At 51.1% G+C, this 26,815-nt stretch overlaps 1 protein-coding gene across 10 annotated transcripts in view; it reads right to left on the bottom strand.

The window, feature by feature from the left end:
• MYT1 (myelin transcription factor 1) overlaps positions 1-26,815 on the bottom strand; it is a 90,345-nt gene that overhangs the window by 53,260 nt on the left and 10,270 nt on the right. For 5 of the 10 annotated variants that reach the window (XM_054541992.2, XM_054541986.2, XM_054541987.2 and 2 more), the window contains exon 2: positions 1,653-1,753. The exons of 1 other annotated variant lie outside the window; for it this stretch is intronic. Coding sequence is in view for 4 of the 9 variants with exons in the window: in XM_054541986.2 (XP_054397961.1) it covers positions 1,653-1,753 (101 nt within the window). In the remaining 5 variants the exon portion in view is untranslated. 4 more of the 10 variants (XM_054541989.2, XM_054541991.2, XM_054541994.2 and 1 more) reach the window with 4 other exon arrangements.

Here is a 26,815-nt window from a genome sequence, read left to right as displayed (position 1 = left end):
TAGGTCCCAAACTCTCTGAGTTTGTCATGCCTGGGCCGGGGGAGACAAAAATCTTCGCACCCACCCCTGACATGGCACCAGACATTTGTAGATAACACTGCATGCAGAGCCCCTGGCCTCAAATCAAGCAACTTTCATGCTCACATGATCGCATGCCAGTACAGCACTATGTGAATCCTCAGGATTTGGGGTAGGGCAAGGGGAATGAGGCCAAAAACTCAATGATCAAGATAAATAATATTTTAATTCAATATTTAGAAACATCAACATGATGCAAAAAACCCCTAATAAACAAGATACCAAAACTTTAAATAAAGACAGGATCAATATTACTGACTCTTCCTTGTGCCTCAGGCCCCAATATGGATCAGCAGAGCACTGATAATCCTGTGGGAGTCAAAATATGAGCGGAGGTGCTTAACAAGGTGTCTATGACAGACCCATTAAAATGTACATTCTCGCCACCAGATTCAAAAGAAAAAGGTTGGGTTTTGAGAGTGAAATACAAGCACCCCCAAATGAAGTTCCCACTGCAACTGCACAGCCCTCCTTGCCTACACCCTACGCCATCACTGTCCTTGAGCCATGCCCTGAGTCACAGCTGGATCCTTGCTGGAGCGCATCTACATGCAAAAAAGAAAAAAGAGAGGTCAGAAGCTGATCTCTGGGAAGGGCTTCAATCTAAGCCTGTTGTCAGCCTCTACTTCCAGCTGTGAGGGTCACCTGACCCTGGGGACCTGGCCTCATCCAGAGAGTATTGGTGGGAAGTTCTAGAATTAGAGGGTTGGTGGTGGAGAACAGTGGCTGTAAGCACATGTGATATCACAGTTCGCGAATGTCCCCGAGGGGAGATCTTATACCCTGGGAAGGTATAAAAACGGCTTGCACCATCTGCCTCCCCGTAGGAAGATCGAAATAAAACAAGGCCAACAGACTTCATAAGTTCCTGCCAGCAATCTCTGCTGTCAGATCCTATAGGGATTCTCAGCCTGGCCAGGTAAAAGCAGGGTGAATAGAGAACAGTTGCTCAGGCACATCACAGAGCCCAGATGTGATCATACCTTAAAGCAGGGAGGTGAGACTCTGGGGTCACATTTTCATTTTGGTGGGTTTTTTTGTTTGCTTGCTTGCTTGTTTTCTGAGATGGAGTCTTGCTCTGTCACCCAGGCTGGAGTGCAGTGGCACAATCTTGGGTCACTGCAACCTCCGTCTCCCAGGTTCAAGTGATTCTCCTGCCTCAGCCTCCCCAGTAGCTGGGATTACAGGCGCGTGCCACCATGCCCGGCTAATTTTTGGTATTTTTAGTAAAGACGGGGTTTCACCATGTTGGCCAGGCTGGTCTTGAACTCTTGACCTCAAGTGATCCACCTGCCTCAGCCTCCCAAAGTGCTGGGATTACAGGTGTGAGCCACCGGGCCCAGCCTGGGGTCACATTTTAGTTTTGATCTACTCAGAGTCATTTTTCTTCCCTTAATTTTAAAGTGACCAGATCATTGCTGATCCTAGTCCCCATTTATCCTTCACCTAACCTGGACTCTGGTGAGGATCAGACCAAAAGTCGCCTCCATGCTTCGTGCCTGCAGCTGAAGGGAGGCTTTGCACAGCAGCCATGGGGTGGGGCCCACGACAGAGGCTGCCCTCTCATGCCTCACCTTGCAGTGTCTGCCCAGAAGGTGTCTTGCGGTCCTGCAGCTGCTGGCCTTGCCTCCGTGTGTCCACCTCTGATTTAGCAGCTCACCCCGGAACTCATTTTCTGAGGGTTTAAAAAGGGTTAGGGTCAGAAAAGGAAAGCTTGGTGGGAGCCAGCCGTGCTGGCTCAAGGGGAGAAAGTGAGAGACTTGAGGCACTTTTTTAACATCATATATTCAATCCCTATTTCCTGGAATCCACCGGAAAAACAGAAAAGGTCATGGGTCCATGGCTGCTTCAGGGACAAGAGACAATTTCTCTCCAATTCGGGGCCTCCCTGGAGTCTTCCTACAGTCCCCTGCACCGTTGTCCCAGCTCTGGTGCCGTTTCATGGAACACGCCTTGGGTAGGTGTTGGTTCCCACTGACAACCACAGCCAGCAGAGTGCTGGGACAAGGCAGCTGAGAGCCACCTTGAGAAAACTTGGCATGTCACCCCTCCAACTTTGAAAATGAGCTGACTAATGAGTAATTATTCGCATTACAACCAGATCCTTCTGCCCCTCAAAAGAATGCACAGTACATATGCATTTGAAAAAGAAGATTGTTTTGCACAACTTCTCTGGAGCCCATTGATTGAAGAAAGTGAGACCCACCCATGGTCTCAAATCAGCTTTGCCTCCCGCAGGATCCCGGGGGCCCCAGCATGCTCTTTGCCCTGGTTTCCAGCATCTTTTCTCACCCTGTGTTTCTGCCTCTCTCCAGGGCAATGCCTCCAGTTAATATTTAATTCCTCACATAAATTCCCATGTCTGAGCAGAGGCTGAACGCATCAGCTGGACATGACAAAGAAACGCATTGTGTACCTACTCCCTGCACGTCACTCCCCGTTTCCATGACAACCTGCTTTCTACATAACTGCAGCATTTCAAAGGAAGGTCATTAAGTAACCAACAATGAAATAGGAAATGAATATTCTCGCGTTCTGCTCTGGCTTCGCCTTGGAAGTGAGTTTGGATTCTGCCGAAGGCACGCTATTCCCACCCACTTTCTTTCTTTTCCTCATGTTTCTGATGTGCATCCCCAAATGCAATTCTTCTCTAGGATTCTGGCCACTCCCGGCCCCAGGCAGCCCTGTGGCTCTGGCCACAGCACCCTCTTCTTATCTGGAAATGCTTCCATCCCATTAAAGGGCTTCAGATTACCTTCCGGAGCATAAACACAGAGGAAAGCAGATTTGGTTGTCAAGGAGACAGCGTAATACGAGGTCTACAGAGGAACGAATAAAACCACTCAGATTCGGCACCTACTGTGTGCACCTACTCTGTGCCTCCCCTCATTGAGCTGTAAGTCACCCGCAGGCCATCGCTGAGATGACAGGGTTCCCACCGCATGCTCCGCTGCCCGGACTAGAGAGGAGGGAGCTGCGGGAGCTTCCCCATCACCCAAGATCTCTAGGCCTCCTGGGTTCCCAACTGCCACTGGTCATCTGCACTGAGCCAGTGTGAGGGGCCTCTGACTGGGGCCCAGCCTGCCCACCAGGTAATCCAATTCTCAACTCTGTGACAGGGATGTGGGGTATAGGGAGGAAAAACATATTGGAAGATTCTGTAAGTGAACCGACAAGAATTGTGTCAGCCGGGGAGTGTGCTTCACACTCTGAAGATGGGGCGTGGGGTCCTCTGTGTCTCTTTTTATGTGACAACAGAAGGTGAGAGACAAGGCCCCAAAGTGCACGGGGCTCACTTTCTGAGTATCTACCCCAGGAGACAAGATGCTGCAGAAACCTGCTCACTGGGCTGACTGGCAAGGCTCAAGCAGAATTTCTTGTTACCATTACATATGTAAAGATGCAAGACAACTGGGCATGTCTGGCTGACAGCTGGAGGGACGGACATAAGGTCTGTGTGCTCCAGAGGAGACGCTGCCTCTCCCGAGTGCAACTCCCCTGAGTTCTGCGCTGAGTCTCTCCTGCTTCTCAGAGAAGCCATGTGGACATGAACTGCAAGAGTCTCTGCAAAGGGAGCTCCAGTTTTGTTTGGTGGGAGACAACCAGCTCACTGGGGCTTCTCCACCCACACCCACCCATGGGAGTCTGGAAATACAGCCCTGTGGAATTCTTCATTGCCCACATCCCTTACACTCCTGTCCCTAGGTCAGTCAGCCCTGGGCTCTGAAGTCCTGAGGCCCTGAGGCCCCACATCTGCTCAGGCAAAGCACTAGCATCCCGGGGATCAACTGCTCCTCCAAAGAGCTACTCCTGCCTCCCTGAGGCAGCAAAGCCACTGAGCTTCTCTGGGCAAAAGAGCAGAATGGCACCTGGTGAAAGCCTTTGCACCACAACCCTGGGATACAGAGCACACAAGTAATCAAAGTACACACCCCCAAGCTTAGACCCTCCGTTATGAGGACCTGAGGACCCAGCTCAACCTTGACATGATTTAGCCTCCCTTTTCCAGGAAATGTCTTGGCAGCAAACGACGATCACTACTAGAAGCCCAGTAAGGTATGCCAGTTCTTCTCCTGCGGCCCTCTTGGTCCCCAACTGGGGCCTGTGTATGGCCAAACCCTGCCCCATGGGTTCAGTAGGCTCCACCCCAGACAAAGCTCTCCTGTCTGTAGGCGCTGCTCAGTCAGCATCCCTGGCAGCACATTAAGCCCCCATGCACCAAAACAACATGCCAGGGCCACGTGCTACAGGAAAACTCTCCACAGAAATGTGGATGCCGGGGCCACGTGCTACAAGAAAACTCTCCACGGAAATGTGGATGCCAGGGCCACATGCTACAGGAAAACTCTCCACAGAAACGTGGATGCCGGGGCCATGTGCTACAGGAAATCTCTCCACAGAAACATGGATGCCGGGGCCACATGCTACGGGAAAACTCTCCACAGAAACGTGGATGCCAGGGCCACATGCTACAGGAACACTCTCCACGGAAACGTGGATGCCGGGGCCACATGCTACAGGAAATCTCTCCACAGAAACGTGGATGCCAGGGCCACATGCTACAGGAAATCTCTCCACGGAAACGTGGATGCCGGGGCCACATGCTACAGGAAATCTCTCCACAGAAACGTGGATGCCGGGGCCACATGCTACAGGAACACTCTCCACGGAATCGTGGATGCCGGGGCCACATGCTACAGGAACACTCTCCACGGAATCGTGGATGCCGGGGCCACATGCTACAGGAAATCTCTCCACAGAAACGTGGATGCCGGGGCCACATGCTACAGGAAATCTCTCCACAGAAACGTGGAGGTGTTCCATAAAGACGCCCTTCCAGAAGTCCTGCTGCTCCATGGACACTCTGTGGTGGGAACAAGGGTCCCCAAAGCTCCCACAGGGCACTGCCGCCAACTCAGACCTGAGCAGCAGGTCACTACCCTCTCTGAGACTTCAGTTCTTCACCCATAAAGTGGGAGGGGAATAATTATTTGGAGATGGAGAGACATGCACGGACGGAGCCTGGAAGTGAACCCATGAGGATGTCAGTGCTGTTGCCATCACCGTGGCCTTTCTTGTCGGGAATCTGAAGTGAAGTGGAGGTTTTCATCCAGACGAGCCTGTTCTCTTGGGTTATTGAGTTTCTCGTGAGTTAATCTGAATCCCTGCTCGTGGATGCAAATGAGAAATGGAACATCAGAGACCGCTACATCCTGAGCATGTCTCCTGGAAAACAAGCTTCTCGGGATCAGCTCCCGGCACCCAGAGGGCGGCGCTGGCTGGGACCCCTCTCTAGGGACCCGGCGTCTTTGCACCTGGAGTCCCGCCTGCTCAAGGTCACCCCCACATCTGTCCCCACAGTGGCCCCAGCACCTGGAGTCCTGCCTGCTCAAGGTCACCCCCACATCTGTCCCCACAGCGGCCCCAGCACCTGGAGTCCTGCCTGCTCAAGGTCACCCCCACACCTGTCCCCACAGTGGCCCCAGGCTCACTTTTATGGGGCTCTGGTGGGCAGAAAAACTCAGGAAACAAACAGGGCCTGCTAAGCTGAGATTGATGCACAAAGGTCCAGAGGAGAGGGAACCACCCCTCACTGGCCAGAGACTCCATCACAGGCCAGGGAGACATGCAGAGCTGAGCTGCAGCCCCCCGTCTGTCTTCTCCTAATGAAGCCCTCTTTTTCCAACTCAGCAGCACTGCAAACTGGAGACCAGCCTGACCCAGGCCCCAGACAGGACGTTTCCACCGAGAGCCAGCGCTCTGTTGGGCTCTTCCCAGGCAGTGCTGCTGGCCTAACCCAAGGTTCCCTTCTTTTGTCATGGCAAGGAGAGCCCCCTTGTCCCAGAGCTATAACACCACAGCTGCCGGCTGACCCACGGCCAGCACACACTTCCTCCTTGCACTGGCACTGTGGCCACTCCACGCACAACCCCCTGGGGGACCCCCCACGGGCGACCGTGGCTGCTTTCATGCTGGCTGGGTGGCCTGGAATCTGGCCTGAGCCCACCTGGCCCCATGGCGCATCCCCTGGGCCTCCGGGTGGGAGTCCCTGTGGCGGTTAGCTCTGATCCACTCCAGCCCTGGCAACCCGCCCCCCTTCCACTGTGCAAAACCTCCCCACTCTGAAAACAAGAACAAAATAACAGGAAGGCTGAGTGAGAGGCCAGGTGGTAAGTATGGAAAGCCAAATGTTTTCAGTCTTCACTAGGTTTTGCATCTCTGGTAACTAGGGCTGCCTTTGGGGCCAGGAGCTGTTACCACCTGCCCCTCAGCAAAGAGGGGAAGGGTACTCACTTGAGAGGAGCCCCCACCTCCATTCTCCCGTGCACCCCTCAGCCCTCCTCCGTCTCCAGCACAGGAGATGGGGTCTTGCCTCCCTGCTGAGCTGGCTTGTCCATCTGGACTTTATACCCACCTCCTTCCCGCTGTCAGTTAAAGTTCCCAGGAATATCAACTCTTCCCTCCATTCTTCCGGAATATTGAACTACTCTTCCCAACTCTTCAACAGGCTTGAGGCATCCATGTTTAAAAACACAGTCTCTTTGGACCGCACGTCCCTGCCCAGCCCCCTCTCCATCTCCTCCTGCTTCGTAACTACGCTTCTTGCTGACTCTTCCTCACTCCCCACCACAGCTGGCCTCCACCCACATCCCTCCACTGGAACAACAGACGGCTTCATGTTCACAGGGCATGTGAGGGCTCACTAGACATCACTGCGGTGCGTGTCTGTTCCCCGCTTCTGTGGCAGACACTCGCCCCGGACCTTGTCGGTCACCTGTACAGGATCCTCCTGGCCACCCGGCCACCCCATGTCAGATGTCCTCTCCTTTTTGCTTCCTCTCTGCCCACAATATCTGCTCCTTATGTGACTTGGGGTTTTCCTCTTCCCCTCTTCAGTCATCAGCTCCTCAAGCCAGAACCCTGAGGGTCATCCTTGGCCCCAAATCCTGCCAATGTTATTTTCTAAATCTCACCAGAATCTGACCATTTCTGACCTCTCCGGCTGTGTTGTTTTGTTCTGTTTGCAAAAACTGACAAACTCATTCTAAAAATTTGTATGGCAATTCAAGGAATATAGACTAGACAAAACAATTTTGAAAAAGAGCAAAGTTGGAAGACACACTTCTCAGTTTCCAAACTTACTACAAAGCTGCAGTAATCAAGGCAATGTGTTACTAGCATAAGGACGGGCATACAGATAAGTGGGACAGAATTGAGAGTCCAGAATTAATCCCCTCTATTGATGATCAATTGATTTTTGACAATGGCACAAAAACAAGTTAATGGGAAAAATACTGTCTTTTCAACAAATGTGCTAGGACAACTAGATATCAAAAAAAAAAAAAATGAAGTTGGACCTCTCTCAAAAATTAACTCGCACTGGATCACATATCTAAATGTAAGAACCAAAACTCCTAGAAAACACACGGGTAAATCTTTCTGACTTTGGGTTCAGCAATGGTTTCTTAGCTGTGACAACAACACTACAAGCCATTAAGGAAAAAAAGTAATATACTGGACTTCAACAAGGTTTAAAACTTTCGGAGTTAAAATAGCACTGTTGGCCGGGCACAGTGGCTCATGCCTGTAATCCCACCACTTTGGGAGACTGAGGCAGGCAGATAACTTGAGGTCAGGAGTTCGAGACCGACCTGGCCAGCATGGTGAAGCCCTGTCTCTACTGAAAATACAAAATTAGCTGGGTGTGGCGGTGCGTGACTGTAGTCCCAGCTACTTGGGAGGCTGAGGCAGGAGAATCACTTGAACCTGGGAGGTAGAGGTTGCAGTGAGCCAAGATTGCGCCACTGCACTCCAGCCTGTGTGACAGAGCGAGACTCCGTCTCAAAAATAAATAAATAAATAACACTGTCAATAAGGTGAAAAGACAACCCAAAGACTGGGAGAAAATATTTGCAAGTCGTAAATCTGATAAAGAGCTTGTATTTGGAAAAAAGAACTCTCATAACTCATAATAAGACAAATAACCCAATTTTAAAATGAACAGAGGATTTGAACAAACATTTCTCCAAAGATAACATGGAAATGGCCAATAAGCACATGAAGGGATGCCCAACAGCTAGTAATCCAGGAAATACAAATCGAAAACACACTCAGATACCACTGCACTAAAATGGCTGTAATTTTAAAGATAAACAGATAGTAACAAGTGTTGGCGAGAACCCTCATAGAACGCTGATGCAAATGTAAAACAGCACAATCACTTGGAAAATGGCATGGCAGTTACTCAAAATGCTAAACATAGAGTTACATGACTCAGGAATTCCATTCTAGATATTTGCCCAAGAGAAGTAAAAACATATGTCCACATAAAGGCTTGTACACAACTATTCATAGCAGCTTTATTCATACTAGCCAAAAAGTGGAAAAACCCAAATGTCCATCAACTGCTGAATGGGTGACACGAAATACAGTGGCATAGTCTTTGGCAATAAAAAGGAATGAAGTTGCTTATACATGCAACAATGTGGGGGAATCTCAAAAACATCGTGTTCAGTGAAAGAGGCCAGGGACAAAAGACCACATATTGAACAATTCCATATTTATGAAATGTCCAGAACAGGCAGATTCATAGAGATAGAAAGTAGATTCGTGGTTGCCTAGGACTGGTGGAGGAGAAAATGGAGAATGACTGTGAATGGGCATGGGGTTTCTTTCTGGGGTGATCAAAACAGTCTAAAATTGGGCTGTGGCGATAGATGCACAACCCCATACGTATGCCAAAACCACTGAATCGTATATTTTTAACGGGTGAATTCTGTGATGTGCAAATTCCATTCCAATAAAGCTGTTTTTAAACAGCGGCATGTGGATGGTCAGTGGGACACTCTGGGGACTCTTGCATAGGGCAGGAGGTCCCAGCAAGACCCCCTTGGTTCTCCAGACTGGGTTGTGTGAGCCTGTGTCCTGGGCCAGCCTCTGGACCACTGTGCCTCAACCCCAAGCTGGACCACCCTGATGCCTATCACTCCCTGCTCCTGGAGGCCAGAGAGGGCTGGGTCCAGGGATACAACAGGAGAATGGGTCATGCGAGTGACATGAGACAGGCCATGGAGGTCAGAGTGAGAGCTCTTGGGTCCACTTCACCCTCCCATTCCCCAGAGCAGTTAGAGCTGTACTCATTCAACAAGGCCAAAGGAAGGCGACCTGCCTCTGCGCAGCCAGGAGGCATCGTGACCCAGAACAGCACAAGCTCACCTCCCACCTCGGCCGGTGCCATGTCAGGATGTGTCAGCAGCTATCCATGCAGCTGAGCCGATGGCCAGGGTCAATCCCACCTGGTAGCTAACCCAGCAGCAACAGCCCCCCATTCTGCCTGTGCACGTGCGTTGGCTGGGCCTGCCACGTCCTGGGACACCGTGGCTGCTCCAGCCGCCATTTCCCTGGAGAGGGCAGGGCTTCTTAGCTTTCATCATACCTCATGCAGAGTGGAACTGAAAAGCTGGGCCCCGGGTTGAGTATAGACTTACATCTTGCCATTCGAAAGGAAAAAAACAAAAAACCTTTTTCCTGCTTCTCCTCTCAATCCCTCATTTATCCCCTTCTTGCTGCTACTTGGGTTTAAATCAAAGCCTAGCAAGGTAGCAAGAAAAGGGTTAAAATAAAAATTTAGAAACAATTTAAGGCCCGCACGAAACCAGTCACAGGTCACAGTAGACTCCGGGGGGACCACAGCCCAGGATTCCTCTCTCTAGACCCAAAGAGCCTCTGACACCCAAGGTGACACCTCTGAGGTCCAGGCTGCACCCCCAGACATGGGAAGGTAAGGCCCTAGGAGGCAAACAGACTCACATCCATGTCACATGGCTCCTGGAGGAGGTAGAAGAAGAACTAGGTCCAGCATCTGTCTCTCAAAGTTCAAAGCGAGGTCCCCACCGCAGTCTGAGAACTGCCAGGGTGCTCAATAACAGCTGTTCCTGGGACCTTTCCTGGCCTGTGGGAGGAACCTGCACTGGATGAGCAAATGAATGTTTCGGGAGGCTCCTTCAGGCTCCCTCGACTATCAGTGTGGGCAGCGGTTAGAGCAGGAACAAGGACAAACCAGGAGGCAGGACACAGACTCTCCAGACGCATGTGGACAGGGCAGATATGGCCCAGCCCAGACAGTGACAGGAGGACTTGTTTGGGAAGTCTTAATACCATTGTGTCCATCCTCCCCAACTTGGAAATAAATTGTAAAACCAAAATGAAAAATTCAACAGAAGACTTGGGAGATAGAGTCAAAGAAATATACTAGAAAAGTGAACAAAAGGATGAAGAGATAGGAGAGACAGAGGAAATGCTGAGTGAGGCCTGCCCCCTGATTTGGGAGTTTCAGAAAGAGAGAATTAAGAAAATGGGAAGGAAAAGCGTAAGTTAAATGATAAAAAAAATTTCCCCAGAACTAAAGGAAATTATATTTTTAGATTAAAAGGCCCATTAAGTGCCCATAACAGTGAATAAAAAAAGACCCACATCCAACCAAGCCCAGCACTATAAAATTTTAAAACACTAGGAATAGAAAAAAGACCCTAAAAGCTTTTAAAGGGGGAAAAAGTCACAAACAAAACAGATAACTAGAATAGGATCACATTGCTCAAGAGCAGCGTTCACAGACAGTAGAGAAAGTCTCTTCCCAATTTTAAGGGAGTTGACATTCAACTTCAGAGCATGCCCTCTATGCCCAGACAAAACACTGATCACGGGAAGTAGAAGAATAAAAAAATCCAGATATGCACAGCCTCAAAAACTGCGCACTGAACAGTAGGTAAGGGAAGTGAGGCCAGGGCGGTGGATGGGGCAGGGGTGGTAATCATTGTCTACAAGGAAAACAAACCATAAAATCTTGTATGACATATAACACTGGTAAATACTGCTTGGTCCAGCAGCGAAACATTGAAGATAAAGAAAGATAATGCTCAATGCTACAAACGAAGCTAACTGGTCACTGTGAGCACAAGTGTCAGAAAAGGTCCAGTTCTGGGGCCACAGGGAGGCCAACCAGCCCATTATACTTGGATTGTCCTGTCCCACACCCCATGAACCCCAAAGTCCTGGGCAACCGGCCAGCGAGGCTCCCTAGCACCAGAGCCCTTGCAGGGGAGAAGGTGTCCCCACCAAGGCCTAGAACAGAGGGTGGGGCTGTCCTGTGTCGACCCAGAGGTTGGCCTGCAGAGAGGGGCTCAGCAAGGGGTCAGCACTTGTGTGGAGTAAGGAGGGGGCTGGTACGGGGAAAGAGGTGGATCAAAGAAGTAAACATATTAAAGATAATGGAAACCAGCTTTCTCACTGTTGGAAGAGCAAGTTATGCCTACGGAAAGGCAGAACTTTAGAATGAACCCTGTGTGGGAATTGGAATCAGAGGTTATCAATATGAACTTGTGTTTTTCAATATACATTGATAGATGGAGAAGTAAATACAGACCTAGATGAAAAAGGGTGTGTGTGTAGCGTGTGTATATAACTGTGTGTGTGTACCATGTGTGTATAGCTGTATATAGCATGTGTGTAATTGTGAGTAGCATGTGTGTAACTATGTGTAGCATGTGTGTAGCATGTATGTGTAACTGTGTAGCATGTGTGTAGTGTAACTGTGTGTAGCATGTGTGTAGTGTGTGTGTGTAGCATGTGTGCATAGCATTTGTGTGTAACTGTGTGTAGCATGTGAGTGTAACTGTGCATAGTGTGTGTAGCGTGTGTGTAGCATGTGTATAACTGTATGTAGCATGTGTGTAGCATGTGCAGCATGTGTGTAACTGTGTAGCATGTGTGTAACTGTGTGTGCAGCATGTGTGTAGCTGTGTGTTGCATGTGTGTAACCGTGTGTAGAATGTGTGTGTAACTGTGTGTAACATGTGTGTAACTGTGTGTAGCATGTGTGTAACTGTGTGTGGTGTGTACCTGTGTGTGTAGCATGTGTGTGTAGCATATGTAACTTTGTGTAACTGTGTGTAGCATGTGTGTAACTGTGTAGCATGTGACTACATGTAGCATGTATGTAGCGTGTGTGGCATGTGTGTAACTGTGTGTAGCATTGTGTAAATGTGTGTGGCATGTGTGTAACTGTGTGTAGCACGTGTGTAGTACGTATGTGTGTAACTGTGTGTGTAGCGTGTGTGTGTGGTGTGTGTAACTGTGTAGTGTGTGTGTAGTGTATGTGTAACTGTGTGTGGCATATGTGTAGCACATATGTGTGTAACTGTGTGTAGCATGTGTGTGTAGCATGTTTGTGTAACTGTGTGTAGCATGTGTGTGTGGTGTGTGTAACTGTGTAGTATGTGTGTGTAGTGTATGTGTAACTGTGTGTAGTATGTGTGTGTAGTGTATGTGTAACTGTGTGTAGCATGTGAGTATGTGTGTGTAAACACATATGTCTTCCCAGTCGTGTCCACTAGAGGCCGAACACCCAGGTCTCAGGCTAACACCATTTTCTAATAAAAGGAACCAGAGTTCCAGGCCCCAAGCAGGAAAGGCAAGAACAAGGACGGACAGTGTAGCTGGACCGAGGCTATGGAAGCCTCTGTACTAGGCTTCCACTGATCAGTCAGGGACAATCTGAGCATCAAAAGAAGGCTTTTAGCCCATGAGATAAAATAGTAAATAATGAGTCTATAGAGATATCCATCAAAATTAAGTGATGGTTTCTTGAGGATGGAGATACTTCCATAGTTTCAAAGTACCTTCCCCCCAAATATTTATTAATTGCAAAGGGAAAATGACTGGCATTTCCCTATGACATAGAGGTGCCCGGATGCCCCATCTAATCCAGTGACCAGGTCAACATTATGAGTTAAGGGACAAATCAGCATCAGGTGAAGGGAGAACCTCCCACTCCAGTGTTCCTGCATCACAGGCAACATCGGACAAACTCATGTTGAAGGGTGTACCACCGAATAACGGCTCAGTGCTCTTCCAAAAGCACGAGGACACGAAAGGCGAGGAGCCCTGAAAACGACTTTAGATGAATGAGACACCAGGACCACGCACAACACGTGCTTCTGAACCCAGCCCTGAATGGGTCTGAGGACCAAATGGCTGTGAAGGTGAGGGTGGAGCAGTGGGAGAGCGGCCTCTCTGCTGGAAACACCCACCCAAATGTCCCTAACCCTAACCCTAACCCAAACCCTAAACCTAACCCAAACCCTAACCCTAACCCTAACCCTAACCCTAACCCAAACCCTAACCCTAACCCTAACCCCTAACCCTAACCCTAACCCTAACCCTAACCCAAATGTCCCTGGTGATGGCATCGCATCGGCAACACGCTCTCAAACGCTCAGGAGAAACAGCTTGGCCCTTTACTTGAAATGTTTCTGTGGCTTTGAGATTGTTTCAAAATGTATTTTTGAAAATAATGAGGATGGGGGACTGTGATTTAAGTAACCAGTGGTCAGTGGAGGCCTCTATGAGGACAGAAGCTGGGACCAAGGAGGATCCTGAGGTGCCTCCTCCGGGCAGGACACTCCACCTCCCTCTGTCCCAGGACTGCTAAGTCCATGATGTGCTCCGCCAAGTCTGCTTCCAACGCTGGCTGGACAGGTGCAGGCCCCAGCCCCACCCAGGGTTTCTCTCAGGGACAGCCGGCTCTGTTCCTGGGGGCCTCCTGGAAAGCCCAGGGGACCAGGCACCTGGGAAAGTCTGACAAGCTTGGAAATTTCCATGAAAAAGGTGGAACCCATACCCTAGAAGCTACGGGTCCCGTGGGGCTGAGAGGAAGGTGGAACAGGACTCCCTCAGCCCACACAGGACCCCCCCACATTTGCCCCTGCCTCCAGCCTTTCCCAGCAGTGGGTCCAAAACAGCCCCACTAGCTCCGGAGAGGGGTGCCCTCGTCCCTGCCCTGGAGAGGGGTGCCCTCTTGTCCCCGCCCTGGAGAGGGGTGCCCTCTTGTCCCCGCTCCCAGAGAGGGGTACCCTCATGTCCCCACCCCCAGAGAGGGGTGCCCTCTTGTCCCCGCCCTGGAGAGGGGTGCCCTCTTGCCCCCGCCCTGGAGAGGGGTGCCCTTTTGTCCCTGCCCTGGAGAGGGGTGCCCTCTTGTCCCTGCCCTGGAGAGGGGTGCCCTCTTGCCCCCGCCCTGGAGAGGGGTGCCCTCTTGCCCCCGCCCTGGAGAGGGGTGCCCTCTTGTCCCTGCCCTGGAGAGGAGTGCCCTCATGTCCCCACCCCCGGAGAGGGGTACCCTCTTGTCCCCGACCTGGAAAAGGGTACCCTTTTGTCCCCACCCTGGAGAGGGGTGCCCTCTTGCCCCCACCCCAGAGAGGGGTGCTCTCATGTCCCTGTCCCTGGAGAGGGGTGCCCTCTTGTCCCCGCCCTGGAGAGGGGTACCTTCTTGTCCCCGCCCTCGAGAGGGGTGCCCTCTTGTCCCCACCCTGAAGAGGGGTGCCCTCTTGCCCCCGCCCTGGAGAGGGGTGCCGTCTTGTTCCTGCCCCGAGGGCCTCTTCCTCTCCACACCCCGGGGGGCCGCAGTTACAGGGGCTTCTGCTCCAGGGTTTGGGGCATCTGGAGGAAACACTGGCAGGAAACACAAACGGGACCGAGGGGAAAATGAGGGCAAGTTTTGCTCTTTTTCTTTCCTTTTTTTTTTCTCTCTGGAATCCAGAGAGAAGTAAAATGAAGACTTGCTGAGTGGCGCAAAGGCAGACCAGCTTTTGCTGAGTTTAGGTGAAAATGAGAGAAGGGAGAGGTGGGGGCAGGGAGTTGGCAATTCTATAGCTTTGCACATTTCTCTCATTATTTTGCTTCTAAATCAGCCTCGCTGGTACTTTCTCTATTCAATAAAAGCCAAATGCAAGCCATGTCCTCTAATCTCTCCAACAGCAGCTCACTGCTGAGAAAATAATACAGATGTAACTTCCAGCATCATACACTTTCTTTTCCATTTATATGCAAATAGTGACCTTTCGCCCAGGCTGTCTCAAAGAAGTGTTTCCTTAAAAATGCAAATAGCATGTTGCAGGCAGTTACTGTGGCTGAGTCTTTCTTATATTATTATCATTATTTCTTTTAACCTTACCAACGCTGTAAAAACAACAGCTAAACTGCTCTGCAGTAATAATGACTTTCCAAACCAAATCACAGGACGGGCTCTCCAGGCGGCCTGTCATCCCCGGCTGCCAACAAGGGAGGAGTGTGCCCAGCCCAGGGCAGGCAGTGTGCTGGGAGGGACACCAATAGTGTCACATTCATCCCTCCCAGGGGTGCCTGGGAGAGCAGTTCAGCCATGTGACCAGGCCTCACACCAAGGCCGGGTGCCTGGAACCCAGGCGGCACCAAGGAAACCACTCCACACTGCTCCACGCAGACACACACAGGGTTCTCCTTCTGGGGCAAGAACATCCTCAGCTCCAAGTGGGGTTCAGTGCTGTGATCATAGTCCAGCACATTCACCCCACACCCAGGACAAGGAACCCGGAGTGGGGACCTCCAGAAATAGATGGCTCCCAAGAGGCTACCCAGGGCAGCAGGAAAGATGCTGCAGGAGGAGAAGTCAGGGACAGGGAAATGGACACAACTACAGGGAAAGATGCTGCAGGAGGAGAAGTCAGGGAGGGGAAATGGACACAACTAGGAAAGATGCTGCAGGAGGAGAAGTCAGGGACGGGGAAACGGACACAACTAGGAAAGATGCTGCAGGAGGAGAAGTCAGGGAGGGGAAATGGACACAACTAGGAAAGATGCTGCAGGAGAAGTCAGGGACGGGGAAACGGACACAACTAGGAAAGATGCTGCAGGAGGAGAAGTCAGGGACGGGGAAGCGGACACAACTACAGGCACTGGGGTACGGGCTCCCTCCTGCTCCCCTGACCATCTCTACTGACTAAGCCAGGCCACAGGCCAGGGAGAAGCCCACAAAAGACACCCACTCTATCAGCCGCACCTGCCCAACAGCCCACCTCTGTCTGTGACTGCTGCCTCCGAGGGCTGCTTGAGGCCTGACCCACCCACGGTGCTCAGGAGGGGAGGGAAAGTGGCCAGGCTGACCCACGGGCCTTGCCTCACTGGGCCACCATCAGAGACACTTTTTCCAATCAGGCACAACTGGACTCGCCTGCCTGAATTCTGGGGTATGGGAAGGGGTAGAACACAGAGAAAACAAAGGCAGTAAGAAGGGGCTGTGATGGAAACAGGCCTGGTCCAACAGGTATTCCAGATGCAAGATAAGAATTAAGAAGGTACGAGGCCAGGAATGGTGGCTCAAGCCTGTAATCCTAACACTTTGGGAGGCAGAGGTGGGTGGATCACTTGAGGGCAGGAGTTGAAGACCAGCCTGGCCAACATGGTGAAACCCTGTCTCTACTAAAGATACAAAAATTAGCCAGGTGTGGTGGCACTTGCAGGAGGCCGAGGCAGGAGAATTGCTGAACCCAGTAGGCGGAGGTTGCAGTGAGCCAAGATCATGCCACTGCACTCCAGCCTGGGCAACAGAGTGAGACTCCGTCTTTAAAAAAAAAAAAAAAAAGAGGGTATGGCCAGAGCCGGCAGGGCTGGGTTTGGGGGCGTCTTCTCCATGGATCTTTGGGAACTCCCCAGAAGACACATTGGCCTCGCAGGATCAAGAGGTCCTGCTCTGGAATTCTGCTCCAGCATTTTCGTTCCTTGGTCCCAGAAATTTTTCTTAGAACCATTCAGCTTTCCAGCCCAAAAAGAGAAGAAATGGCCATCTCCTTCTGCCTTAAAACCACATTTTACTGAGGCCTTGAAGACAAAATTCCACTAGGAGGGGCATCTCACATTCCCTTTCGGGTCTGCCCACACCCTGGCTCATCCCCAGTTCAGAAGGGAGAGGGCTCGAGGGAAGATCCCCAGGCCTCAAAGCCCTTGGGGATTTTGGCTTTCACAACAGTTCCGTTTTCCTTCTCCAACCCCAGGCTCTCCAACTGCAGGACCCCTGCCCAAATCCCTGCTTGGGTAGGGTGAGCCCAGGCAGCTGCTCTCTGATGGGTTCAACTGCAGCCCTAGCTCCAGGGCTCAGAGCAGCCCCCTCTGCTGCTCTTCAGGCTTAGAAAAATTGTGGGGGGCAGGGGGATGTGTATGGTAATTTCCCAGCCTGGATGGACAGTAGTCAGTACACGAGAGCCAACACAGAACACATTTGGGGAAAACACAAACGCTTTACCCACACCAGAGGCGGCCTGGCCTCTGGGTGACTGGGCAGGAAGTGGGTGGCCAACAGGAGGGGCTGGCAGGGGGAGAGCTCACCAGGTCCAGGATCCCAAGGCCATCAGAGGGCTCTCCAGGAAGAGTAATTGGACTCTAACTCTTACATCAAAGTGGGTTTGGGTTCCTCCAGATGCCAGAGGTGTAGGGGGTCAGCCAAGCACAAAGGTTCAGACCCTGGGGATGAAGGGAGCTCCACATCCAGCAGCAGGTTCTGACTTAGAAGCCGCATGTGCGATTTGCAGCCAGACAAGCCCAGGCCACCGGTGTGGATGACACTCCACAGGGGAGAGGTGCAGGGCCCAGAGTCCTGGAACGGATTCCTCGAGACAGGCTCCAGGCAGCCCTTCTAGGGATTGCTTCCCTGAATGGCATTCAGTAACAAATTCCTTTGTTTTCCCTATCTGGCTGATGCACCTAGGAAGCAGACTCCTTATTTACAGGACTTACCACTGGATGAGGGAAGGCAGCAAGCTCACAGCACCTCATAACTCTTAAAAATTGGGCAAATTTGGCCGGGCACAGTGGCTCACGCCTGTAATACCAGCACTTTGGGAGGCTGAGGCGGGCAGATCACCTGAGGTCAGGAGCTCAAGACCAGCCTCGCCAACATGGCAAAACCCCATCTCTGCTAAAAAAAAAAATACAAAAATTAGCCAGGCGTGGTGGCATGCATCTGCAATCCCAGCTACTCAGGAGACTGAGGCAGACAGAATTGCTTGAACCCAGAGGCGGAGGTTGCAGCCGAGATGGCGCCACTGCACTCCAGCCTGGGCAACAGAGCAAGACTCCGTCTCAAAAAAATACATATATATATTGGACCAATTTGTCTATCTGTGTCGTGGGGAGGAAACGAACGCCTCACAGCCAACCCACTCTGACGCATCGGTGACATGGCTGGGTCATGGCTCACCGAGGCCAACCCACTTTGATGCATTGGTGACATGGCTGGGTCATGGCTCACCGAGGCCAACCCACTCTGATGCATTGGTGACATGGCTGGGTCACGGCTCACCGAGGCTAGGGTTGGGCATGGCCTTCGTGGAAATAAAATGAGGAAGCACAAAACTCTAAATAAGCCAGCCAAAACAAAATCAGACCACTTAAAAAAAAAAATGACTGTAAGAGGTGCCTTCTTTAATGCGCAATAATAGTCTAACATTTTATCTGGGCAGATATGATCTCAAATAACCAGAAGGCAGGGCTCACCCTCAAGAAGGAACAGAGAGTAGAGGAAAAATTCAGAACTGCTCAACTGAGCATTTAAGTAGCTTTTCTTCCCAACACAAGTGTCCTTCCAACCTCAAAGCTAAAATGTGGATCCTTCCCTGGTCCAGACCAGCTTTGAAAACTCCATGTACTGTGTGAACAAGGGGGCCCCTAGGCAAGATTGGGGTACCCCACTTGGACCCAGCAGGCCCAGACTTGCGGTGCCCCATCGGGTCCAGCAGCCCCTAGACTTGGGATGCTTTCCTCGGGCCTGGCAGCCCCCAGAGCTGGTTGCCTGCAGGCTCTCCCGGAAGGCAAGCAGGGACACCCATCAGTCTGATGCAATGTCACAGCAGAGACATTGCATCCCGAGAGCGGGATTTCAAATGTGAGACACATGAGAGTAAAGGTAAGTAAAGGAGGCCCGGGGTGGCATCTGTACCAAGCCTTGAAAGACAAGCAAAAATTCAACTGCAGAAGATGAAGGGAGAGAGGGAAGCATGTTCGGGAATCTTGGGTAACAACCCAGTTTGGGACGGAGAATAAGGTTGGAGGGCATGCTGGGGACAGGCTCTAGATGTGTCCCAGGCTGTGAGGAAGAGACATGAGGGCAGCAAGGGTCATACTGTGGTCTGTGGGCAGCCTGCATGGCAGCCTGGGACACTGGGCAGGAAGGCTGGGTGGGGCTGGGTGGGACTGTGAGGGAGGCTGTTCTAGAAAGATCTCAGATTCGAGCTACACCACTCACCTGGGAAGCTAATTTGCCTCCCAGCCTCAGTGTCCAACACAGAACACGTTCATGAGAATTAAACAAGTTAGCACAGTATCAATGATTAAAATAACAGTGTCAAACGTGTTTCTTTGCCCCTTGCGACCTAAGTCAGATTTTTTGTTCCATTTCATAGATTAAGGCCCAGTCTCAATGAAAATAATGTTAAACATATTAAGTCGTCCCAATTTCAAATCCCTGTTTTTCCCTAAACAAAACTTTGGTAAGGGCAGGGTGAGCACAATTCCACGTGCTGACGAACGATTGACAACCAAGTGTTCAGGCAGCAGTAAATGGGAGGCTGCTTTGGACCACCCACATCTGGGATCCCTGGGACGGCAGATACCCTGGGAAACTCAGAGCCGAGAGGGAACTTGTCCCCCAGCTCTAAGTCTTGTAAAGAATGGGCAGCACCTTCAGTTAGGAGCCACTTTGGCTGCCCACAGAGCAGGACTGCTAAAGCCATTTGATTTTCAGAACCCAAAAACCCTGTAGGTGTAAAGACCCAAGTGCTTTGACAAGCTAGCTCAGCAAGGAGCACACAGGGATTGGGGATGCGCCTCGGGTCTGTCTCACCGTGGGTCTGTGGGTCTGGCTCACTGGGAGGCCACCCCAGGCACCTGCTGCTGTCAGTTTGCGGTCCGAGAGTCTCAGGGACCTTCTAGGGCCTTCTAAAGCAGGACTTGGTGCACCATGGAGCAACCAAACTCCCACTCTCCTTCCACTCAGGCAGGACAGGTCAGCCACTGGCAGCTCTGTGGATCCCTGAGGGGGACATGGAGGGTCCCCCAGGACCAGGTGAGAGGTTCCAACCGCCTTGACCCAGGGCCCCCTCTTCTCACACTCCTCCTCTGATGTGTGGATTGCAGGCGGCAAAATGGGAAAAAAAGAAGAGGACCCAGATGGCTTCTGCCCCAGCCCTCAGACCAATGTTGAACATGATGGAGGTGTGAAGCCAGGCGTGAGAGAGAGGTGGGGCCAGCAAGCTCATCTGTCAGCAGCTCAGGCCATATGGTGCCTCCACTTTTCCCTCCTAGCATCTAGATCCCAAGTGCTCACCCCCACCTTGCCTGGCCACCCTGACTCATGCAGAGCGCTGCAGCCTACTTCCTGAGGACCGTCCAATCTGCACCCTCCTGGCACAGGCCATGCTCCCAGGCCACAGTCCCAAATAAACCCCAAGGCACAGCGAACGTATCCAATCAACTCCAAGCAACTCCAGGGCAAACCACACACTCAGTTGCCAGAGCACAAAGTCACTCTCTTGAAGGTTGGGGCTGCTGAGTGGAGGCTTCCAGTGCTGCAGGACGAGGGGTGGCAGGAGGACCACAGACACCCACAGCTGTGTCGACATCCTCTCTCCTCTGCAAGGCCTGGACTCCAATCCTGGCCAAGGCAGATGTACTCAGCCAGGGCAGATTAAAGCATGCTGAGTTACTTTCGTTCTCGATTAAAATAACATTGCATTTTTTAAGTGCAAATCATAAAATAAAAAAAAGGATGAAGTTATGGGTGAAACCAATCTTCCCACAAGGAACGCTCCTAATGGCATTAACCGTGGGGAGAAAAGACTCCGCGCTTGTATCAGGTTGGTTCCAGTAACACTGAAGAGAAACAGGAAGACATTTTCAAACTACGCTTTCCACTTGCAAGTATCCATTAATCTCTTCTCTCTGAAGCTGGCTCCGTGGAAGCCTGAGATCAAAACCATTTTAATTCCGGTGAAATTCCTCTTGCTCATTTTTGTTCTGAGTTTTTTAAAGTGACGTTTGGGGAAATTTTGTCTGAAAGACAGAAAAATGCTGGGAACCTCAAGAGGCCGTGAAAGCACCCTCCACCCCAAGGCCTCCGGCAAACACTCTGCGCTGGGCAGTGGGCTGCCCCCAGTGGGGCTGTCCTGAAGCGCGGATGGGTCCCGCGGTTCCCAAGGAGCAGGAAGCCCACAGAGGAGCAGCACAGCAGCCACTGCTCTCTTCCCTTCTGGGAAACACGGCGTTTCTCCGTCTGACTAATCTAATGATGCTGGTTCCCAAAGACCATTTTCCTGTAAACTCGCACCACAAAATTCCTGTTAAAATTACATCTGTAGACAACTAACTTCTGGTTTATTCATGAGTGAGTTCACAAGGAAAATGCAGAGGGGGAGGATCTAAGAGGAGGAAGATGGGAGAGAGGAAGAAAGAGAAGATCCCCCCAACCCCCACGGGCACCCTGCTCCTCTCTCCCGCCCAGGTTCCTGCAAGAGAACAGGCAACAAAAGAGGGGCTCTGAGATGCGTCTTCCAGCATTGGGACAGGCAGAGCATCCACTCTCCAAGACGCTTGAGTAACATGAAAGTCTGGCTGACCGTCCAGTACCCTGCCTGCTCGCAGATCAGGTGACCGCCAGCAGCCCCCACCCACCCCACAGCTAACCTCCTGACCCCTGTTCCACCAGCTGGGTCAGTTCTCTACCTCCTCATCTACTCCAGGCCTGGTGCTGACCGAAGTGTTCTGGTTGTTCCCGGTCTCATCCCCACCCTGAGCCCCGACAGAGGGACTGGGTGGCCCCAAGCCTTGCTCAGTCTTTTCCAAAGTAGACGTGCCTTTTGCACTGAGTCCATCCAGGAAGAGCTCAGCCCCCACCAGCCTGCCCACTGCCACTGAGCAGCTGCTGGAGGCCCCGGGTTTCTCTCTGGCACTTTGTCAGTCTTCAGGAACCTCTCCTGCTCTCTGCGCAGTACTGGGTTGTGCAAACTGGCATTCCAAGTGGCCCAGCCATGACCAGACTGAGTAGCACCAGGAAGACAGATAGTCAGGCTCTGACCCCTGTCTCCCCAAAGCAGAGTGGTGTGGGTCTCCTGTACCCACCACACCACCACAAATGTCATTGTCTGCACATTCAGTGACCCCAGGCCAGAGAGGAAGGGAGTGAGTCTCTGAGCAGCACCAGGGAGAGCGCCCACCACGTCCACAGCTAGGGGACAGGCCAAGCTCCAGCCACCATCCAGGCTGACTGCGGAGCCAGCACTGCCGTTGGTCAGCTGCCAGAGCTGCCCAGCGTGCACCCCCGTGGCCGCATACCCTCTGCCAGCCTCTCCCTGACATCTCCGGCACTAACAGAGCTTCCAAATAGAGGCTGCTGCAACCCCCAGACCAGAGCAACTTTGCATCCCACATGGCTAGAAGGGGTCATCTCAGAGAGTTTTTCCCCACTCATACACCGGGGTATTCAAGGGAGCAGGTGACCACTGCCTTTGCCAGAATCTTCCAAGGGGGGCCAGAGCATTGGCTCTGAACAATTGAGGCTACCTCCAGATCTGTGGGCAATGACTGAGGGTCACACAAACCCTCGAGTGGCACTTTGGACAGAAGCAGCCCCCCTGCCTTGGGTAAGCTACCAGGCCCTCTTCAGGGATTCATGGCCCAAGGGGGTCAGAGCCAAGGCTGTTCCAGAGCAGAAAGGCCTCTTTGTCCAACTCCCTGTGGCTCCTGCTCAAGCTCCTGGATCAGCAAGTACCCCTGGGAAGTTCAGCACCATCCAGGTGCCCAGGGGGTCGGGGGTCCCTGTAGGAGTCTCAGTCTCTACAGGACAGAAGAATACATAAAACTGCCTCCTTCTCTTTGAAAACAAACTGCCCTCTAAGCCCTGACCCAGCCTCCCCTGCACAAGGAACAGCTACCCAGGGAGACAGGGCAGGGTCCTGCCTCCACTGGTAGCAGCACCCTGGCTGGTACCACAGGACTCCAATCCCTGCTCTCTTACTCTTTTGTTTACCGTTAATTAACAGGGCCATATGGAAGGAGGTGATAATCACAGCCAAGGACCAATGGGAGGGGAGCCCGGGGTGGCAGGGAGCCTGGGGGCCGAGGGAGCCTCCCTCAGTCAGCCCTGGTGAGGACACAGCACCCCCACTCCCCAGGCCAGAGCGAGGCCAGGGGTAGGCTCTGCCGGCACCTCAGAGGAGACAGAGCCAGAGCACACCCCTCAGCACCAAGTGGGCCCCCCCCAAGTCTGCCCCAACATCCCTCCCACCTTTTGTGCACTCAGCCACTGGCGTTAGAGGTGTCCTCAATTTTCTGTGATTTAAAAAAAAAAAAAAACTACAAGGGCAAAATTCTCCACCGACCTCTCCCAAAAGGGTAATTATAATCATCGCTGCCATTATCATCATCATGACAGAGTCGACGTCCAGGACCAAACCCACCTGCAGCCACGGAACACCTCGCACCACCGCAAATGTTTTGTTTCCAAAATTAAACACCCAACTTTACCAGCCAATGGTGTCCACTGATTCAAAGGTGATGCTGAGACAAGCAAAGCCCTTGGTGACTCCGAAGGAGCAGTGAGAACCCACCACTCCAACACAAAGCCACCAGCACTTGTTTATTTTCCTGGTTTATAGAGAAGAAAGTGAATTCAATGGACAGAACCAAAGTCCACGGCCCCAGAACTACAGACAATGGCATTAGGGTGTTCAACTTCTTAGCTAACCCTGATTTTTAGTTTTAAATACAAAAATCCAGTTACACTACCACCATAAACAACCACACTCCACAGCCGCACGGACACGTAGCGAAAAAAGGGGCTGAGAGGAGCAGCCGATATTTACTTCTGCACATCTATCCCATAGCCGCATGCACCCTAGATATTGATCCGTAAGTTGAGAAATGCGTGACATGCAGACAAAACGTTCACGTGAGCACCTCTACTCAGTACCTTGGGTGGGGGTCACACATGACACACCCCAGACTCTGAGACCCTGCTTCAGAAAGGTCTTCTGCTTAAGCGGCCAGTGCTCTCCCCAGGTACGGAGCTGCTGGGTCCCACGGCCACAGACATATCCGTTGTTCCTCTTCCAGAAATGCGCATAAAGTTTCTGGTTTTGATATGCGCTCCCCCTCCCCTAATGTCTCCTCTGTCAGACGCACAACATGTCCCCTGGAATCTCAGAGGAGCATGAACAACAGAGAGACAGGAGAAAAACAGCACACGGCAGGCCAGGGAGGAGAAGAAAGCCCCCGTCCTCCAGAGCAGTTTCAAAAAGCCATCCTCAGACCTGCTTTTCCTGCAAACAGAGCCTTCATCTTAGAAATTAACTCTGCCCGCGCGCCCTCTCCCTGTCTCTGTCCAAGAGGAAAAGCCAAGCGTTGGGTATCTGCCTTTGTCAGAAAGAACGTAACGTTGACTTACCTTTCCCCACAGCTATTGTCTGTCCTCTTTCAAAATGACATCACGGAAAGCAATCATGAAATTTACATGGGGGGTGCAGGGTGGACTGGGGGAGGAGAGGGAAGGCAGCTGCCTCCCGTACAGCGGTCACATGTGGGGAAGCCTGCGTGCGGGTTTCAATTAAATATCTTCTCCCCTTAGTGTGCGAACTCCTAAGCCAGCTAAAGGCGACGTCTCATTTACTTAATGACTGCTCTCATTAGCAGCGGTGGCACGGGCTGGCGGAGGAGGCTCCTTTGTAAATACGCTACCCATGAACCCTTGGGGCTCCAATATATCTGTTTACTCTCTGAGGTGAAATAAATTTACAGTATAGCATCAGAAAGATGGATCTGCTGAATTGGGGGTGAGAGGTGTCCCAGTCCGGTGGAGCCCTGTCCCCTGCTCTGAGACTCGGCCAACAGAAGGTGCCTACGTTTGTCCACACTGATTCATACTCAATGTGCAGCAGGATTGAGTTTTTTTAAAAAGCAAAACACACAAAAGGGCAGAGAGCATTACAACCACCACATTCACCCCCCTCTGCTTTCTCTGCCAGTGGTTCAGTCCAATAATTCCTAATAGCAGCAACCGGAATGACAGATGCCCCGGGTTAGCATGGCTACAGCGAAAGTACTTTACAATATTTATTGGTGGTTAGGAATATGACCTACCATCATAAAGAACGGGATGCAGAATTTATTACTCAAATGAACCAGGAATATTACATATTGGCTCATCTGCATATTCAAGTACCCCTGACTTAAATGGATAAGTATTTTTAACGGCATAAAAGGCAACTATAGCCACAGACCAAAAAATAAAGTCACGCACACAAAGAATACATCAGGAAAAGGCATTTTTCTGTTCTCACACTTTCCCTTTTCACTTTAATTTTTACAATAATAAAAACCTTCCCAAAGAGAAGTCAGGGATCCCTGGGCATGGGAACCCCCCCAAAAAAAGACTAAGTTTATTCCAACCAGAGCGAAGCACACTGCCCAAGTTTTCTGCTCTTTTTCTGATTCTTTTATAAACGGCCTGAAAGGAGCTAGCCAATGAAAATCAAGAAGGGAAAAATCCATAACACACACAATAGAAGTGCCCACCCACTCTCTATGCAGCCTGACTGTCTGCCTTCTCATCTGCCAGTTTGTGATATTTTCCCCCACATTCAGGGATAAATGTAGGAATTTCTTCAGTAAGAGAACTCAAGAGCCAGAGCATTCTTGTTTGCGGCCCAAATCTCCTTCTTGTACTGATAAATCAGGCAAACGATTGTCCATTATCATAATCAGGATGTTAGAAACGAAACTGTGAAACGCAAGAGTGAAAACTCAATGTGAGACGCCTGCAAAGATGCCGCCGTCCAAGGGCAGCTGGAGAAGCAGAAAACTCACATCTCAGAAGTTCAGTGAAGAGATTTCAACAGACAGTAAACATCATTTCTTGGTCAATTATGCAAGAGCACAATACCCCAACTTAATTAGCACTAAAGGGTTCAGGCCACCAAAAGTGTGACTGAGGCAGGACTGAACACAGCTTTCTCTAAGAGAGCATGTTTTGAAAATCTTAGTGGCTTATTTTTAACATACAGTTTGTGCTTTACACGTTACATACAAACCAATAAGCTTCACCCCAAAGGCAAGTATCTTAGATTCTTATACGCACAGATTATCCTCAACAAATAAAACACAAAATGTACATAGAGCAATTGTGTAGATTGAGCACAAGGAAATAAATGCAAGCCTGCACTGGTCAAACTGAGGATGAAATATTAATTAGTCAAATGAGAACAGTTTGAGGTTTCCACAATGACTGCCTACCACTTTTAAATTCTGTCATAAACTTATATCCATTAGTATAAAAGGACACATTCAGCTGAAAGCACTCCTGAAAAGCCGTTTCTATCTCCTCTGGACATGCTGTGAGTGCCAGGATGTCTTACATCCCAAACCTTCAGCATTCAGAAATTCTATTAAACCCTTATCGGCAGGCTGCAGGCTCCGGGCAGGCTTGCGGGCCATTGTTCCAAGATGAAGATAGAATCAAAGGGAGGGCCGTTGCTGAATCAGCCTTATTTCCCAACGACACCCAAGGTTTCATGAAAGCGACTTAATTCAGATATGCAACAGTCACACCTAAGAAACCACAGCGAAGCGGAGGTGGCAGCAGGGAGAAATGAACCTGCGCAACACGGGCTTCGTGGGGCACAAGAGTTTTTTCAGGTAATAGAAATTATATTTGTGAAAACGTAAGTCTTTCGGCATTTCTCCCTTCCCCTTTTGAACAATCACAGGCCTCCTGAGGTGTGGCGCTCCGGGGGTCGGGAATGGGCCCCCAGACCCTCTGTGGCGCTGCCAGGAAGAGCGTTCAGAATGTGCCTGGAAACTTAAAATCGGTGCCTGCTGGCAGGAC

This window comes from Pongo abelii, chromosome 21 (assembly GCF_028885655.2).
Source record: "Pongo abelii isolate AG06213 chromosome 21, NHGRI_mPonAbe1-v2.0_pri, whole genome shotgun sequence".
In the NCBI taxonomy this organism is placed as follows: Eukaryota; Metazoa; Chordata; class Mammalia; order Primates; family Hominidae; genus Pongo; species Pongo abelii.
Note: the sequence above shows the minus strand (reverse complement) of the source record. Positions and strands in the feature narration are given on the sequence as shown.